This window comes from Trichomycterus rosablanca, chromosome 17 (assembly GCF_030014385.1).
Source record: "Trichomycterus rosablanca isolate fTriRos1 chromosome 17, fTriRos1.hap1, whole genome shotgun sequence".
NCBI classification, from domain to species: Eukaryota; Metazoa; Chordata; class Actinopteri; order Siluriformes; family Trichomycteridae; genus Trichomycterus; species Trichomycterus rosablanca.
The window spans coordinates 9,928,143-9,948,056 of record NC_086004.1 but is presented as its reverse complement, the minus strand read 5'-3'; the positions used below and the strand labels follow the sequence as shown (position 1 = coordinate 9,948,056).

Here is a 19,914-nt window from a genome sequence, read left to right as displayed (position 1 = left end):
CCAGTGAAAATGATCAATCCTCCCACTCATATAAGATATACACAGTGTACCTTGATATGTCTTTACCTTCTTTTGATTAAAGATTTCTCAAAGAAAAGAAAAAGTCCCCTCAGTCCACTTGAGTTGCTGAACAGCCACCAAATAGCCTCACATTATTAATAGATGCAGAGCGTTCGGTGACCTACCAAAGCTTTAACATGACACACACCACACAAATCAACCTCTGGCCTTTGAAATAGATGCTGAAGGTTGTTTGAACAATGCAATGCTACACGTTACATCATGTGCTGTCAAGGGTGGAGTCCTCACGACCTCAAACTCTTCCTGGTTAGGGAGAAATAACTTTCTCTTAATAATGTACCAGAAACATTTAGGCACCGAAAAAAGAACATGGACTATTAACGAAACACCAAACCAATAAATAGTCAGTGAACCTACAAAGACTTTCAAAACTCTAATAGATCTGTGTTATCTTCAGCATGTATCGTTTTGGATCCTTTCTTGGCCTTACTACTTGTGTCATGACATAGACATTCCTCTGCCACATTTAGAAAACTTCCCTCATGGTTATCTATTGTGTCTCATGAGAGTATGACAAATGTGTTCACTTCCCATAGATCATCATAAATCATGCAGACATAAGGCAGGCCTTGTTTTGGACTGCAGTACTTTCTACTTCTTCACTACATTCAACCTGGATAGCTACAATAACAACGATCAGGTAAAAGAGGGGTTAATTATACTGTAAATATTGGTATAATTAGACAATAAGTAAAGTGGGACACTTAAATTTTATGCTTTACATCTATCATTTATCATTTCATTACTATTATCATTGCAATTATATGTAATTATCATTAGAATTATTGTTATCATTATTAGCTGCTTAATTCTTGTAACTGCTCTTTTGGCCCAGTTCCACCAAGAAATACTTGTGCAAGCCAGGAATTCCCTAAACAGGGTGCCCCCCCCCCCCCAACCTTAGACGTAGCCAATCACGTTTATGTAGATGCCTGATTCGAAGTATGACCATAATAGACCACTGTGCCACCCAAGCTCATCACTTTGCATCATAATGTGGATGAAGTTCAAACATTAAATGTTATTATTGTGTGTATCTTTGTAAAAAACTAGTTTTTATATCACATTTAGGAGAGCGGCATAATATGTTTCAAAATTACAATTTTGAGAATCAGTGAGAGGTGAAAGGTCAACAACATAAATTATGTTATGGTTAAAAAAAGTAAAACCATGTTTTAAGGTTTCTAAAAATGACTGATCAAGTGGACAAGGTATAAAAGGAAGAGTAAGACCAACTGAGTATTATCAATAAAGCAGGTTATAACTAGTAAAAGGGGGGGTGTATTACTAATAAAGTAAAACAGGTTATAACTAGTAAAAGGGGGGGAGTATTACTAATAAAGTAAAACATGTTATAACTAGTATTACTAATAAAGTAAAACAGGTTATAACTAGTAAAAGGGGGGGTGTTACTAATAAAGTAAAATATGTTATAACTAGTATTACTAATAAAGTAAAACAGGTTATAACTAGTATTACTAATAAAGTAAAACAGGTTATAACTAGTAAAAGGGGAGTGTGTGTTACTAATAAAGTAAAACATGTTATAACTAGTATTACTAATAAAGTTAAACAGGTTATAACTAGTAAAAGGGGATTGGTATTACTAATAAAGTAAAACAGGCTATAACTAGTAAAAGGGGAGGGCGTGTTACTAATAAAGTAAAACAGGTTATAACTAGTAAAACATGTTATAACTAGTAAAAGGGGGCTGTGTATTACGAATCAAGTAAAACAGGTTATAACTAGTATTATGAATAAATTAAAAGAGGTTATAACTAGTAAAAGGGGACTGGGTACTACTAGTAAAGTAACACGGATTGTAACTAGTATTACTAATCAAGTAAAACATATAACTAGTATTACTAATAAAGTTAAACATGTTATAACTACTATAACTTGAGGGCCAGTGATAGCTCAGTGGTTAAGGTACTGGACTAGTAAATAGAAGGTTGCCGGTTCAAGCCCCGCCACCACCAAGTTGCCACTGTTGGGTCCCTGAGTAAGGCCCTTAACCCTCAATTGATCATCGTGTTCAGCTCATTGTGTAAGTCGCTTTGGATAAAAGCGTCTGCTAAATGCTGAAAATGTAAATGTAAATACTAATAAAGTAAAGCAGGTTATAACTAGTAAAATGGGACTGGTATTACTAATGAAGTAAAACAGGCTATAACTAGTAAAAGGGGACTGGTATTAATAAAGTTAAACAGGTTATAACTAGTAAAAGGGGATTGATATTACTAATAAAGTAAAACAGGTTATAACTAGTAAAAGGGGGCAGGGTATTACTAATAAAGTAAAATAGGTTATAACTAGTAAAAGGGGGCAGGGTATTACTAATAAAGTAAAACAGGTTATAACTAGTATTACAAATGAAGTAAAGTGGGACTGGCTATAACTAGTAAAGTGGTGCTGGGTATTACTGGTAAATTAAAAAAGGGTATAACTAGTAAAGTTGGTGTTACTAGTAAGGTGGAATTTAACTTTGTGTCTTGAACTTCTAGAACAGCTTGTTTGTTTATATGTATTTTTTCTCTGATTTATAGTGATTGATGTGGTTGTAAAGTTTACACTCTCAGCTCACCCATATTCTTATATATATATATACAGTATATATATATATATATATATACAGTATATACAGTGTATCACAAAAGTGAGTACACCCCTCACATTTCTGCAAATATTTCATTATATCTTTTCATGGGACAACACTATAGACATGAAACTTGGATATAACTTAGAGTAGTCAGTGTACAACTTGTATAGCAGTGTAGATTTACTGTCTTCTGAAAATAACTCAACACACAGCCATTAATGTCTAAATGGCTGGCAACATAAGTGAGTACACCCCACAGTGAACATGTCCAAATTGTGCCCAAAGTGTCAATATTTTGTGTGACCACCATTATTATCCAGCACTGCCTGAACCCTCCTGGGCATGGAATTCACCAGAGCTGCACAGGTTGCTACTGGAATCCTCTTCCACTCCTCCATGATGACATCACGGAGCTGGTGGATGTTAGACACCTTGAACTCCTCCACCTTCCACTTGAGGATGCACCACAGGTGCTCAATTGGGTTTAGTCCATCACCTTTACCTTCAGCTTCCTCAGCAAGGCAGTTGTCATCTTGGAGGTTGTGTTTGGGGTCGTTATCCTGTTGGAAAACTGCCATGAGGCCCAGTTTTCGAAGGGAGGGGATCATGCTCTGTTTCAGAATGTCACAGTACATGTTGGAATTCATGTTTCCCTCAATGAACTGCAGCTCCCCAGTGCCAGCAACACTCATGCAGCCCAAGACCATGATGCTACCACCACCATGCTTGACTGTAGGCAAGATACAGTTGTCTTGGTACTTCTCACCAGGGCGCCGCCACACATGCTGGACACCATCTGAGCCAAACAAGTTTATCTTGGTCTCGTCAGACCACAGGGCATTCCAGTAATCCATGTTCTTGGACTGCTTGTCTTCAGCAAACTGTTTGCGGGCTTTCTTGTGCGTCAGCTTCCTTCTGGGATGACGACCATGCAGACCGAGCTGACCTCCCACGTCTTCAACCTCTGCAGCAATGCTGGCAGCACTCATGTGTCTATTTTTTAAAGCCAACCTCTGGATATGACGCCGAACACGTGGACTCAACTTCTTTGGTCGACCCTGGCAAAGCCTGTTCCGAGTGGAACCTGTCCTGGAAAACCGCTGTATGACCTTGGCCACCATGCTGTAGCTCAGTTTCAGGGTGTTAGCAATCTTCTTATAGCTCAGGCCATCTTTGTGGAGAGCAACAATTCTATTTCTCACATCCTCAGAGAGTTCTTTGCCATGAGGTGCCATGTTGAATATCCAGTGGCCAGTATGAGAGAATTGTACCCAAAACACCAAATTTAACAGCCCTGCTCCCCATTTACACCTGGGACCTTGACACATGACACCAGGGAGGGACAACGACACATTTGGGCACAATTTGGACATGTTCACTGTGGGGTGTACTCACTTATGTTGCCAGCTATTTAGACATTAATGGCTGTGTGTTGAGTTATTTTCAGAAGACAGTAAATCTACACTGCTATACAAGCTGTACACTGACTACTCTAAGTTATATCCAAGTTTCATGTCTATATTGTTGTCCCATGAAAAGATATAATGAAATATTTGCAGAAATGTGAGGGGTGTACTCACTTTTGTGATACACTGTATATATATATATCAAACAGTTTAATGACAGCTTGCTCACAAGGGGTCTTGCTCAAGTTGTTGAACACAAAAATGGTAGGGGGTGGGTGGATTGCTGGAGGTGCATATACATGCCTTTTCCATCAAAGAATGAGGTGACATCACCATCAATGATTGGGAATGTTCATCAATGACATAGGGGAGGGGGCACAGGCATAAAAAGAAAAGACAGCAGCACCCAGTATGACCACAATGCCAACTGACCCATGGAGCTTTTCTGGGAATTACAATTATAAAATGTGTAAGTTTATTACATTTTAATGTGCATATATTGTACTTTATAATCTAAAATAGTCCATTTTAACATTTTTCCTTTCAATTCTCATTTTTTATTCTTTATTTATACATAATAATACAGCAGTTTCAACATATACCATGAACAAAGCCATGCTAATTATCCTGGTCTGGAGTCTCTGTCATCTAGTAGCTCTGGAAGGACAGCCAATTAGGTAAGAACATTAATTACCTGATTGTCTTGAAATGCTTTATTATATTTTTAGAGTTTATTCACATTCATATGTTTGACTAATCAATAGTTTGCATGTTCCACAGCAAGAGGTCCATCAGTGAAGTCCAGCTGATGCACAATGTTGGAGAACATAAGCAAGTGGTTGAAAGACAGGACTGGCTCCAAGTAAAGCTGAAGACTATAATCATACCTTCTATTAATGAGTCACAAAAAGGACAAAAAGGAAAAAGCAGGACACATTCTTCAGATTTGAATGCATGGAACAGTCCGATCAGGATCTCAAGTTAACATTGGAAACTTTGTTATCCATGTGTTTTGTCTTACTTAGATTTGGAACGGATATGTTTAAGAGTATTTAAATGTCTCTACAGAAAAAGATACATTGCCCCATTGCTGATAAAGTGCACTAATTTACTGGTTTATAATATATTTATTTTTGTGTTTATTTATTATGTAAGACTTTTACAGTAGCTATTGTTTACTAAATCTGTTTTATAAAATAAAGGCTTCTAAAAGTTTTGGACCAACCAGATTTATTTCTCTTTGTATAAATTATCAGTGTAATGGAAGCTTGTTTTAAAAGAGTAAATTACAAAACAACAATATTATAATTATTTGTAATTAATTGTTATGATAAGAAAATCACAGTTTGATTGCTGCTTATTTATTTATTTATTTATTTATTTTGTTACCTAGTTTATTTTTTAAAATGTTTGGCTGTTTGTACAACTAAGTAAAGCTAAAGGCAAATGAAGGACATAGGTTTCCTTTTTTGTTTTCTTCTGGTTTTGTATTAAACAGCTATTTTTAAGTAATCCACCTTACTTTGGTGGTAATTTAATTAATTCAGTAATTATTAATACTTATAATAATGATGATAACAAAAATAATGATATCAAGTAATATTATTATCATTATTCATATTATTATGTTTTGAACAAACCTTACTTTTTTTTTACATAATTTAATGCAATTTAAAACTTTTTCATTTATATCAATAGTTGTTCGCATCAGTTGTTTGCATTTTTCACATGGTTCTTTTAATCTCTACCTAGAAAATTAAACTATCACTTATGTTTGAAAGTAAAAAGCTTAAAATAAGCACTTAAATAAGGTTACAATAATGTTTGAAATACTGAATTATTTAAAAAATAATTTAATTTTTAACTTAAAAACCAACACAGACAAAGGGAGAACATGCAAATTCCTCACAGAAAGGACCCTGACTGTCTGGGTGGGGAATTAAACCCAGGCATTTCTTACTGTAAGGCAACAGCACTACCATCTGTGCCATCCTACTGCCTTAATTGACATAATAAAAAAAAATCAAAAATCAAAGTCAAAATAATGGATGTACCCATTGTACCAAGTGAACCTGTTGTGCTAAAAGGAGGTGGCACATGAACAAATGTACCCTGGCCCAAGGTTCTGGTCTCTCTAAAAATCTTTGCATATTCTCAATCCCTTTAGAATTAGATTTAGTGCCTATCCTTGAGTATATAGTAATTCAAAATAAATGAATGTTCTAAATATTCTAAAACAGCAGACAGAGTGAATGAAGTATATTTGGTGCCTCTGTGGTACATACAGTACTGGTCGTTTTCAGTTCTCGCGAGATTTGACACAGATCCTTTTTCTGGCTAAAAGTTCTCCGGCAGTTCTCGCGAGATTTGAGCCTGTTGTTCTCTATGGTTATTCAGCAGTATCAGACGTACTGGGATGAATTTGCTTATTTGAAAAATGCGCTCTCCCAGCTGGATTTTTCTCTAACCTGTTATCTCTCTCCATGTCCTGATTCTTTCACCAGAATTTTAAATTCAATGCCTAGGACGGTGTAAAGGTAAGAAATAACAGTTTTGACCATGAAAAAGAGTCGGTTGTTTGTTAGCTTCTGACGGTTTGCTTTTGGGCTCGTGGCGAAATTCCTTCAAAATCTTAGCTAGCATGTCGCAGCTTAGCTACATTAAAGTTACAGCGGAAAACACATATTACTGTAAGAAAGGTTTTTTTTTTATTTTAATAACATTAAGTATCCTGTCAGTGACTTTATTCATGTTGCTAACTTTGTGAAGTGTCAGTGAAATTGGTGCTATGCAGCTAACAGAAGCTAATGGCAACTGAATAAAAACATTGTTAGCTGGCTAGCTTCCTTACTTACTCGCTTTACTTTGCTCATTGCGTATATAATGTCTGATACATGACCTATGTCAATAACAAACAGCCAAACGAGCGTTAGTAACATGATATGACCGTGGGCAGTGGGTAATAATTGTTACTGGTTACGTGACATCCCGAAAGGTTTCGTGTCCGGTCACTTTAGGTACACGTACATTATAAACTTACTCATCATGTGGCATTTGCTATGATATCTAAGCATAATTTCCACATCATGTGCTTACAAAATATAATAACTTTAAGATAATCCTTCAAACAAGTTATTTGCTGGTCAAAGCCTCAGGTTGAAGGAAAGTAAAACGCAAGAATGTGGAGAACGAAGAAAGTATTTATTTACTGACTGAGTTAACCCTTAAACCCTATTATGATCATGACATTAGCAATTATTTAGAGATTCTTAAAGTAATCTATAATGTTTTAAGTAGGTTTTGTTAAATGATATTATTTTGAATATTAGCAATAACAGACCTCCTTGTTTCTACACTCACTGTCCATTTTATCAGCTCCACTTACCATACAGAAGCACTTTGTAGTTCTACAATTACTGACTGTAGTCTATCTGTTTCTCTGGATGCTTTGTTCGCCCCCTTTCACCCTGTTCTTCAATGGTTAGGACCCTCCCAGGACCACCACAGAGCACGTATTATTTAGCTGGTGGATGATTCTCAGCACTGCAGGGACACTGACATGGTGGTGGTGTGTGTAGATAAGACACAGCAATGCTGCTGGAGTTTTTAAATGCCATGTCCACTCACTGTCCACTCTATTAGACACTCCTACCTAGTTGGTCCACCTTGTAGATATAAAGTCAGAGACGATCGCTCATCTATTGCTGCTGTTTGAGTTGGTCATCTTCTAGACCTTCATCAGTGGTCATAGGACGCAGTAGGCACTGGGTGCTGTTGGCTGGATGTTTTTGGTTGGTGGACTATTCTCACTCCAGCGGGGACAGTGAGGTGTTTAAAAACTCCAGCAGCACTGTTGTGTCTGATCCACTCATACAAGCACAATACACACTAACACACCACCACCATGTCAGTGTCACTGCAGTGCTGAGAATGACCCACCACCTAAATAATACCTACTCTGTAGTGGTCCTGGAAGAGTCATGACCATTAAAGAACAACATGAAAGGGGGCTAACAAAGAGAAACAGATGGACTACAGTCAGTAATTGTAGAACTACAAAGTGCTTCTTCTATATGATAAGTGGAGCTGATAAAATGGACAATGTGTGTATAATTGCTTAGATGTGTGTATACATATGTACATAGTTGTAAACTCTGTTGAACAACTTATAATGAACAATTAATGTTACAGACAATAAATCTTTCAAAAATAGACTTATCCAATGATTAAGTTCTTTAAAGGTGTTTACGAGTCTTGTTGTACTTTTGTATAATTGTTTTGTGGATAAGGTTCACTAATTAGCTCCAGTGCAATTCCTAGTGTTCATGTTTTAATGACCATAGCTGGAAATTTCACCAGAAAACATATTATCTAACTGTATGGTCTCATTTGTGATTAGCATAAAACATGCTTATTTAGATATCCTTTCTTTTATTATTTCACATGTCTGAGAATAGCAGCTCATCCTTAATTCTTAAAACGTATAAGTTATATAAAGTTTAGCATTTCTAAAATAATGGACAAGTAAGGGAAAATGAATTAGCCTGACCAACAGCAAAGCTGAAAAGCATTTAAGAATCCTGATCATGACTGTTAAAGACTTGCCTTTTTACTTCATTGTTTGTGTATTTTTAGAACCCTCTGTAGACGGAAAGCTATCATTGGTATTTCCTGTTTTTTGTTTTTTTTCTCAAGCCATTACATTGGTCTGATTGTACTGCATTGGAGGTTCTGTTTTAAAATGAAAAGAACCTCTGATACCCCCCACCCCCCAATCTGAAAAAAAAAATCCAGCCTAGTTTACTTTGTCCTATGACAGCAAAAACTGATTCAAATGTGCTAGGAGATTGATATTTGTTTGTGAAACTGATATAAAAATATAACTATCCACAGTGTCCCTCATTTTAACTTTAAGAGGTTAATTGCTATCTCCCTGTTGTACACCCTTTGGCCATAATATTTTAACTTTATTCTCAAAAGTATTTCAACCGTATCCTGAAAATATTACGTAGGAGGTGATCACTCAGTTTTACAGCCATTTGAAATTGGTCTCTCATAGAACATTTGTTGCTCAGCCCGCTGAGAATTTATACCTGGACGAATCATTTTTCTAGTAAAAATGAAGGAAGACAAAGGGCTCCTTTAATTTAACCCTTCGTATTCTAACACAAATTGAATAGGCAGGTGTGAATGATTGGGTTGCTTAGATTTGTATTTGTTTAAATGTTTATACAGTGGGGGAAATAAGTATTTGATCCCCTGCTGATTTTGTAAGTTTACCCCCTTACAAAGACTTGAACAGTCTATAATTTTTATGGAAGGTTTATTTTAACAGAGAGAGACAGAATATCAACAAAAAATCCTGAAAAAAAACATTAAATAAAAGTTATAAATTAATTAGTATTTAATTAAGGGAAATAAGTATTTGATCCCCTACCAACCAGCAAGAATTCTGACCCCCACAGACCGGTTATGTGCCCATGAGGCACACAAATTAGTCCTGTCCCTGTATAAAAGACTCCTGTCACAGAATCAGTTTCTTTCGTTCAAATCTCTCGACCACCATGGGCAAGACCAAAGAGCTATCAAAGGACGTCAGGGACAAGATTGTAGACCTGCACAAGGCTGGAATGGGCTACAAGACCATCAGCAAGAAGCTTGGTGAGAAAGAGACCACTGTTGGTGCGATAATTCGAAAATGGAAGAAATACAAGATCACAGTCAATCACCCTCACTCTGGAGCTCCATGCAAGATCTCACCTGGTGGGGTAAGAATGATTCTGAGAAAGGTGAGGTCAGTCCAGAATTACATGGGAGGAGCTTGTCAATGATCTCAAGGGAGCTGGGAGCAGAGAAATGCTGGATATGACCCCAAGAACACCATCCCCACCGGGCATTTCTTTGCCTCCAAACACGGCGAGTGGAGTTGATGCCAAAGAGCTCAATTTTGGTCTCATCTGACCATATCACATTCTCCCAAGCTTTCTCTGAATCATTCAGGTGTTCATTGGCAAACTTCAGACGGGCCTGTACATGAGCCTTCTTGAGCAAAGGGACTTTGCGGGCACTGCAGGATCTCAATCCATTACGGCGAAGTGTGTTACTAATGGTTTTCTTGGTGACTGTGCTCCCAGCTCCCTTGAGATCATTGACAAGCTCCTCCCGTGTAATTCTGGACTGACCTCACCTTTCTCAGAATCATTCTTACCCCACCAGGTGAGATCTTGCATGGAGCTCCAGAGTGAGGGTGATTGACTGTGATCTTGTATTTCTTCCATTTTCGAATTATCACACCAACAGTGCTCTCTTTCTCACCAAGCTTCTTGCTGATTGTCTTGTAGCCCATTCCAACCTTGTGCAGGTCTACAATCTTGTCCCTGACGTCTTTTGATAGCTCTTTGGTCTTGCCCATGGTGGTCGAGAGATTTGAACGGAAGAAACTGATTCTGTGACAGGAGTCTTTTATACAGGGACAGGACTAATTTGTGTGCCTCATGGGCACATAACCGGTCTGTGGGGGTCAGAATTCTTGCTGGTTGGTAGGGGATCAAATACTTATTTCCCTTAATTAAATACTAATTAATTTATAACTTTTATTTAATGTTTTTTTTCTGGATTTTTTGTTGATATTCTGTCTCTCTCTGTTAAAATAAACCTTCCATAAAAATTATAGACTGTTCAAGTCTTTGTAAGGGGGTAAACTTACAAAATCAGCAGGGGATCAAATACTTATTTCCCCCACTGTATATCCCTTATATATATGTGTGTGTGTGTGTGTGTGTGTGTGTGTGTGTGTGTGTGTGTGTGTGTGTATGATTTCCTTTATCGGAATGGAATATATATGGAATCGTTTTTTTTATTAATATGATCTCTGTCTTTACAATGGACAGGCCCCCTAGTCTCTTTTTGAGGCAGATCAGGTAAAGATGAGCTTGTACAGTGCGAGCGGAGGATGTGAGCGCTCGAGAGATCGCCGGCGTTCCAGTGACCGTTCACGTGACTCCTCTCATGAAAGAACTGAAGGCCAGCTCACCCCCTGCATCCGCAATGTTACCTCACCCACACGACAACACACTAGTGGTAAGATCCTTATTACAAACCACACTAAAAAAAAACATGACAGTAGATAATTAATGTATAGTTTTTCTTATTTAGTGTATATTTTAGCAAAAAGAAAGTCATTCAGGTATGTTCTGGTTTATCTTCTTATGATGTGATGATAGCAGGTTATTCCAGTTCAAAACAGAGGTCAGTTTACAGATATGCTATATTTGGATACAATGTCATGCTATTTTATGCCAGACCAACATCTGTAAAACTTATATTTATTTCAAAGCATTGTATGCCACCTGCTAATTTATTATAAATAGGAGGACTTTGAATATGCCTGATTTATGTTGTGTTTGTACAGATCGAGATAGTGGCTCATCTCGGCCTAACAGCCCCAGGCCTCAGAGAGTCTCTCCCAGTGGCTCCAGCAGTCGCAACAGTAGCCTGTCAAGCTCGGAGAGCACTTTCAAGAGCATAGGCACAGGGGAGATGGTGTTCGTCTATGAAAACGCTAAGGAGGGAGCCCGCACCCACCGGACCTCAGAGAGGGTCACACTCATCGTGGACAACACACGCTTTGTGGTGGACCCATCTATTTTTACCGCTCAGCCCAACACCATGCTGGGCAGGTTAGAGACACACGTTAATGTTTTTTAACTTGTTTTAACCAAAAGAAACTTATGCATTTTAGAATTGTCATTATTTATGCATGAAACAAAGTTTATTTATTCTTGTATTTTTCAGAATGTTTGGTTCAGGAAGAGAACACAATTTCACACGGCCTAATGAGAAAGGCGAGTACAATGTGGCAGAGGGCATTAGTTCTACTGTGTTCAGGGCAATTCTGGTGAGTTTGTTTTTTTATTGTTAGGGAGACTTGTGATTTCCTTTTTGTCACCACCGGATTAAGTGTGAATTTTTCCTCTTTTCAGATTATTTTAATCTATTCCTGTAATTTGGATTTCAGTGTTTTTATCCACTGTAATGTCATTAGGTTTTTACAAATATTCTTAACTGCATTCATATTTTACATACAAATCTAAATTAAATGATCAAATAAATATCTGACTTCAATACTTCTGTTTTAACGCTAGAATCTCCTAATAATTATTAGTACACAGTCATGGTAGATACCCGAGGCTCCAGCAAACACAGTAGCTTTAAACTTAACTTACATTATGGCTTGTACAGTATTACTAACTACATGTAACAATTTAACTGTATGTGACCGGAGAAATTTTTTTTTCTATTACATACTTAAGCGTACAGAGCCTGCTAAATTACAGGCCTTTTGGATGTATTTGAAAATGACCAATAACGATGCATTAAGAAAGGGCAAACCTATTCCGAGTTAAGGCCAATCTGTTTGGAGTTATGCCTCTTTCATTTGGAGGTTTTCCAGCCTGCAGGACTACATACAGTGCTGGCCAAAAGTATTGGCACCCCTGCAATTCTGTCAGATAATACTCAATTTCTTCCAGAAAATGATTGCAATCACAAATGCTTTGGTATTAATATCTTCATTTATTTTGCTTGCAATGAAAAAACACAAAAGAGAATGAAAAAAAAGTCAAATCAATTATCATTTTACACAAAACTCCAAAAATGGGCCGGACAAAAGTATTGGCACCCTCAGCCTAATACTTGGTAGCACAACCTTTAGACAAAATAACTGCGAACAACCGCTTCCGGTAACCATCAATGAGTGTCTTACAATGCCCTGCTGGAATTTTAGACCATTCTTCTTTGGCAAACTGCTCCAGGTCCCTGAGATTTGAAGGGTGCCTTCTCCAAACTGCCATTTTGAGATCTCTCCACAGGTGTTCTATGGGATTCAGGTCTGGACTCATTGCTGGCCACTTTAGTCTCCAGTGCTTTCTCTCAAACCATTTTCTAGTGCTTTTTGAAGTGTGTTTTGGGTCATTGTCCTGCTGGAAGACCCATGACCTCTGAGGGAGACCCAGCTTTCTCACACTGGGCCCTACATTATGCTGCAAAATTTGTTGGTAGTCTTCAGACTTCATAATGCCATGCACACGGTCAAGCAGTCCAGTGCCAGAGGCAGCAAAGCAACCCCAAAACATCAGGGAACCTCCGCCATGTTTGACTGTAGGGACCGTGTTCTTTTCTTTGAAGGCCTCGTTTTTTTTCCTGTAAACTCTATATTGATGCCTTTTCCCAAAAAGCTCTACTTTTGTCTCATCTGACCAGAGAACATTCTTCCAAAACGTTTTTGGCTTTCTCAGGTAAGTTTTGGCAAACTCCAGCCTGGCTTTTTTATGTCTCTGGGTCAGAAGTGGGGTCTTCCTGGGTATCCTACCATAGAGTCCCTTTTCATTCAGACGCCGACGGATAGTACGGGTTGACACTGTTGTACCCTCGGACTGCAGGGCAGCTTGAACTTGTTTGGATGTTAGTCGAGGTTCTTTATCTACCATCCGCACAATCTTTCGTTGAAATCTCTCGTCAATTTTTCTTTTCCGTCCACATCTAGGGAGGTTAGCCACAGTGCCATGGGCTTTAAACTTCTTGATGACACTGCGCACGGTAGACACAGGAACATTCAGGTCTTTGGAGATGGACTTGTAGCCTTGAGATTGCCCATGCTTCCTCACAATTTTGCTTCTCAAGTCCTCAGACAGTTCTTTGGTCTTCTTTCTTTTCTCCATGCTCAATGTGGTACACACAAGGACACAGGACAGAGGTTGAGTCAACTTTAATCCATTTTAACTGGCTGCAAGTGTGATTTAGTTATTGCCACCACCTGTTATGTGCCACAGGTAAGTAACAGGTGCTGTTAATTACACAAATTAGAGAAGCATCACATGATTTTTTAAAGGGTGCCAATACTTTTGTCCACCCCCTTTTTTATGTTTGGTGTGGAATTATATCCAATTTGGCTTTTTGACAATTATTTTTGTGGTTTTCCATTGAAGACAAATTAAATGAACATTTTAATATCAAAGCATTTGTAATTGCAATCATTTTCTGGAAGAAATTGAGTATTATCTGACAGAATTGCAGGGGTGCCAATACTTTTGGCCAGCACTGTACTTAAAAAACCTGTTTAAGATAGCTTTGCATAACACTTGTGAGCATGCACTCTAAAGTAATGAATTGCACAAGGCTCATTTTAATATGCTTCAGCTTTGTACTGAGATCTCTTGAGCTGCCAGAAAAACTGGTGCTCTAATCACACCCGCTTATGTTCCAGGACACTGAGTAGAACACTTTTAGGGTTTTAGACTGATTAGTCAACAGTAGTCTAATAAATACCTGTGCAAATAGTTGACTTCTGCTTCAATTAATTTTTTGTTGCACCAAACAGATTAGGGAGAAGAAAGTAATCTCTGTGAGAGTTGAAGGTTTATTCACATCCCTGTACCACTACCAAAAAACTTTATGCATTTCTTTTTTCAGCTAAGTGATCTTTGTCTCCCTTGATACTCTGGATGTAAAATGGTGTGAGCAGTTTGAGCCTTGGCTTGTGAGGCATTTTTGTGTTTAAGCCTAAAGTCTTTGGTGCAGGTTTGTTAATGGCTTTTTTTATGTCTGGTTTGTTCTAACTGGCAGGATTACTACAAGACAGGAATAATCCGCTGCCCTGATGGAATCTCCATTCCAGAACTGAGGGAAGCATGTGACTATCTGTGCATCTCTTTTGACTACAGCACAATCAAGTGCAGGGACTTAAGTGAGTACATGTACTTGGCTAAGCCGTGGTCACACCAGGTTTATTCCAGTTAAACTTTGGTGTAAGTAATAACTTAGTACTTATATGTGTGTGTGTATTGAGCTAGGGCTTACTTTAATACACAATATATCCATATATATTTGCACACCTGACCATGAGCTTGTCACACATGAGCTTGTCCGCCATCCTATTCCCATAGTTTATTTTATTGGAATTATTTGGTAGACATGGGTTCGGCTGAAACACCTAAACTTGGTAATTAAGGGGCTGTCGACATACTGTTGACCATATATCTTGGGGCATACAAGGTTGTTTGCAGTTTAGAAACCAATGATCCTACAGTTTCATATCTTCTCAAAGAAAAGGTTACAACAGCTGGTCATTCGTGTTTAATAAATCTGTTCTTCACAGGCGCCTTGATGCACGAGCTGTCAAATGATGGTGCACGACAACAGTTTGAGTTCTACCTGGAAGAAATGGTGTTGCCTCTGATGGTGGCCAGCGCTCAGAGTGGAGAGAGGGAGTGCCACATTGTTGTTCTCACCGATGACGATGTGGTGGACTGGGACGAGGAGTATCCACCCCAGATGGGAGAGGAGTATTCACAGAGTGAGTAAGACAATGTCTGGTGGACAGTATGTGGTAGTTTTACACAAAAATCTCCAGAGTCTAAGTGATGCTAATTTTTGCTTTTTCTTTAAACTGACAACCAGTTGTTGTCACTGTTAACCGTCAAGCTTATAGCGTCCCATTAAAAAAATCATTTATTCATTTGATATGTAGATTTGTACATTAAATAAAGTAGATTTGGATAAGTCTAGGAAGGTCATGATGTTACATAATCTTGTGTTTTGTATATGATTTTGGTTTATTTATGGCCATTAGTACAGTACATTATCTTTGGCTAAATGCATTTTTAATCTTCTTTTTCAGTCATATACAGTACAAAACTCTACCGATTCTTCAAATATATTGAAAACAGAGATGTTGCCAAATCAGTTTTGAAGGAAAGGGGACTGAAGAAAATAAGATTAGGCATTGAAGGTAAGTGTGTGGTGTTTTTTTATTAGTTGTGAACAGCAGTCATATTTATACAGTATAATACATGTTACAAATAACTTAATTTGTGATTATCTTTTATTTATCAAATAATGAATGCCATTTTATTTCTGAGGTAGTTACAAACTATGCAAAACAATTTTGAATTGTCTTCGATTTCAGTTAAAAAAATCGTGCATCGCGTTGTGGGTAGAGTGTATCCCTACAAATAACACAAAACAGCATAAATCAACTAAAGCTTCACTCATTGCTAACGAGTGTGTAAAATCAATCATGCAAAATAAATAACATGCTTCAGGGCTCTAGACTAACGTTTTGCACTGGTTGCACTGGTGCACCTAACTTTTTTTCTTAGGTGCACCAGCACAAAAGTTAGGTGCACCCAAATTTTCGACCGCATCGCATTTAACACCGCAGTTTTACAGGTTCACTTTTTTTTTTTTTTTTTTTTTAATCACTGTCCATACAGGCAATATTGACTTGGAAATAACTAACAATCTGGTCAACATGGCCTCGTCTGATGATCTGTTTGCTGCTGCCTGACAATGAAGGGCAGAGGGGAGAGGGGACACTTGGGCAGTGCATTTATTGCGGCATGTAATGTGTTTTATAGATGCATTGGGCTTTTTCAGCCTTTCAATTCGAAATGTATTAGAACCAGTCACAAATATACTATTGCCGGCCACTGTCTTCTTTACAGTTAATTATAGTATTACAGACTAATTATAGCACACTTATAAAAATTATAAAAATAATAGAGTAAATGTGTATGTATGTGTGTATATCTATTTATATGTGTGTGTATATTTAAAATTATATGTATATGTTTGTGTGTGTGTTAGAGTGTAATCTTAAATGCAGTGCATTATATTATCGGCTTTACTGAATCTTTTACACAGATTCCCAAAATCGCTTGCGGTGCACTCACTGCGTATTTTGACTACATGTATTGTAATATATTTTGGTCTTTTAGTTATTTTTATATTTTACTTAACGAAAATATTGTCGTGTTTTTACTTTCACTATCGCGGCACTTTACCGCTAGCATTAGCCCCTTGCTACTGTAGAGGGTCGGCTCACCTAGCCGCTGTCCGGTGGGGATGCTGCGGGTCTTTTGCTGTGCGGTGGTGGAGGTGTGGGAATAAAGGCACACGACAGGGTAGAGTCACTTTAACTGTTTAGTCAGGACTTAAGTGAGCGTTACAACACTTTACACCGCCGAGCTCCAGAACCCGAACTTTCATTCTGGGGACATCCGGCGAGTCTCATATACAAAACTAAACTTACGGCAGAACGTCCGAACGCACGTGGTGCTGCATTCTGATTGGCTGAGCTGAATGTCGCTCACATCACCGCTACAATATTGTCCCGCCCTTCACTATCTCTGATTGGTTTAGACCATGATATTGGCCTAATGTGTGTCGTTTTTTCTTTCCCTCGGACGCCTGGTCGCACCGGTGCGACCTGAGATTTTTTTTAGTCGCACCATTGAGAAATTAGGTCGCATGTGCGACCAAATTGGTCGCACTCTAGAGCCCTGTGCTTATGGCAACAGTTAGAGGAAGGTTCTTTTCTATTTTTGCATGAATGTGCAAAATATGTTTGAACAACCTTGGTGTGGAGAAATTGTTTGAACAACCTTGGTGTGGAGAAATTGTAGTGCTTATCAAAATCTTTTTCAAACCGAATGTGTTTAATGGAATTAAGTTCAGGGCTCTGTGCACTGAGCGTCAATCCCATTTCATCAATTGTCAAATGACCTGACAATTGCCTTTTTTGACTGAATAGGCACAAATACAAAAAAAAAATGATAGACTCACCACACTTTAATGCTCACTGTAATCATAGATAAGATTTTCAATATTGTTTGTGCTGGACATTATGGCTGTATGACCCACAATCATTATTTTGTTAGTAGAAACAGTTATTGAATCACCCAATGCTTGGGAGGCATGTTAACTAGCATTTCTAAAACAAATACTGGCAAAATCTGAAAATGCAAAATAGCCTGTTGCCGTTGTAATGAAACTTATTAAGATGACTTCCTGAACAAACCAATCAAATTTCAAATTAGGGTTGCATGTCAGGGCAGTCATTCAGCTCAGTCAACCAATGGAATTTTGAAACATTTACCATGAATTCCCAAAATCTGTATACATGTTTGCATGTGTACATGTCATACATGCACTGATTTATTTAAATAAAGTCTTGGGTGGGGGGAAATCCTTTTTTTTTTTTTATAGGCTATCCCACCTACAAAGAGAAGGTCAAGAAGCGGCCAGGTGGCAGACCTGAGGTCATCTACAACTACGTCCAAAGGCCCTTTATTCGAATGTCCTGGGAGAAGGAAGAGGGCAAGAGCCGGCACGTGGACTTCCAGTGCGTTAAGAGCAAATCCATCACTAACTTGGCAGCAGCTGCCGCCGACATTCCACAGGACCAGCTGGTTGCGCTGCACCCCGGGCCTCAGGTGGACGAGCTGGACATTCTACCCAATCATCCTGCACCAGGACACCACTACAGCAACAACTACAACGAGCCTGACGCTGAAGCTGCCTCGCCTGCACTCTGAATGCATACTCTGCCTGTCCTCCTCTTCTCTGTTCTTCCTCTCCTCTCCCAAAGCATGCTGCAGCATGGCGCGAGAGTAACACCGTAAACCAGGTTGCCTTCTGCTCTTCCTTCCTCAGCCTTAGAGCCTCAACAAGATAGTCTGTTGTACAACAAAAATCCCAAAAAACACCCTAATGGGACTCGGGATACTGGCATGGGCAGTGCTCTTTTATTTTTGGTTTTTGTTTGTTTGTTGTTTTTTTCACTTGACCAAAGGAATTTTTTTTATTGTTTATTAACTGTTTCAGGTGACCTCATTTATTTTGTGATTGGGCCTATATTATCGTTATTGATTAATATTATTATTGGTAATTTTTTATTATTTTCTTTATATTATTATTATTATTATTAATGATTTATTAGATTTTATCTCATTTGAGAAGTATGGGATGTATCCTGGGTGGTACCACTGTGTTACTTTTATTAATATATTGGAAAGCTCTTCCTCAGTCCCAATTCCTCCTTAAAGCTCCTTTGCATCGCAGAGCCAAAGGAGTGGTGTCTGTTTGCCTGGTGAATGAATGCAGTGTTACATTTATGTGGTCAGAATTCCACTGTTCAGAGCTTGAGAGTCATTGTGTAAATAAAGTTGTTGAACACATGATTGTGTGGTTAAAACACATGCGGTTCGCTTTCGTTGTTCTGAGATGTTCTGTTGATGTTGCACAATGAAAGCCGATACTTCCAATGCATACCACGAGCCAAAATAAACATTACATCAACTGCTTTTCATAGCAAAGGCTGTGGCCTTTTTTATTTGGATCAGCTGCCTGTCAGCATGCGCTTATTTATTGTTGGTGAAAATATATGACTCATTATAGATGTGCAGCGGTTGGCCGTAACAAGAACGCTCCCTGGAAAGAAAGTGTGCATTTAAAGTGACAATATTAAATCAATTGTAAACATTGCTGCACATGACTTGATGATGAACAGCATGGATCAGCTAGAGCTGGGAACACTAGAGGACACACTAGAGCTGGGAATATTTGTGTTGCGAATAAAAGATGTCTTCTTTTTAAATTATTGAACAATTGTTAATTATTTAGTACTGCAATTATTTAGTTTTTATGCATTTTTCCTTTTTTCTCCCTTTTAGCACGTCCAATTGCCCGATTGCGTCATGCTTCCTCTCCACCATTGCCGATCCCCGCTCTGATTGAGGAGAACGAAGCTAACCCACGCCCCCTCCGACATGTGGGCAGCATTCCGTATGCATCTTGTCACCTACACTTTGACGAGTGCAATGCGGATCAGCACTGTGTACGGAGAGACACACCCTGACAGCACTCTTTTCTCTGTGCAGGCACCATCAATCAGCCAGCAGAGGTCGTAATTTCATTAGTTATGAGAGAGTCCCTTTCTGGCTTTTTAATATCCCACCGCTATCTGAATAACAGGCCAGTCATTGTTCA

At 38.4% G+C, this 19,914-nt stretch overlaps 2 protein-coding genes across 3 annotated transcripts; both read left to right on the top strand.

Moving 5' to 3' along the window:
* Nucleotides 1-4,513: 4,513 nt before the first annotated feature.
* Nucleotides 4,514-5,194, top strand: pth1b (parathyroid hormone 1b). The gene is made up of 3 exons (XM_063013412.1): nucleotides 4,514-4,555; nucleotides 4,673-4,763; nucleotides 4,867-5,194. Exons 1-3 carry the CDS (start codon nucleotides 4,552-4,554, stop codon nucleotides 5,069-5,071), a joined length of 300 nt encoding a protein of 99 aa, XP_062869482.1. The 5' UTR covers nucleotides 4,514-4,551; the 3' UTR covers nucleotides 5,072-5,194.
* A 1,299-nt stretch (nucleotides 5,195-6,493) lies between these two features.
* Nucleotides 6,494-19,522, top strand: btbd10b (BTB (POZ) domain containing 10b). 2 transcript variants are annotated; one of them, XM_063012808.1, is made up of 8 exons: nucleotides 6,494-6,623; nucleotides 10,977-11,166; nucleotides 11,498-11,765; nucleotides 11,881-11,983; nucleotides 14,710-14,830; nucleotides 15,242-15,439; nucleotides 15,764-15,874; nucleotides 18,133-19,522. In XM_063012808.1, the coding sequence occupies exons 2-8, from the start codon at nucleotides 11,013-11,015 to the stop codon at nucleotides 18,459-18,461; spliced, it is 1,284 nt and encodes a 427-aa protein (XP_062868878.1). In that variant the 5' UTR covers nucleotides 6,494-6,623; nucleotides 10,977-11,012; the 3' UTR covers nucleotides 18,462-19,522. The 2 variants fall into 2 exon arrangements, with proteins under 2 accessions (XP_062868878.1, XP_062868879.1); XM_063012809.1 differs by lacking the exon at nucleotides 6,494-6,623 and adding an exon at nucleotides 6,716-6,776.
* Nucleotides 19,523-19,914: the final 392 nt, after the last annotated feature.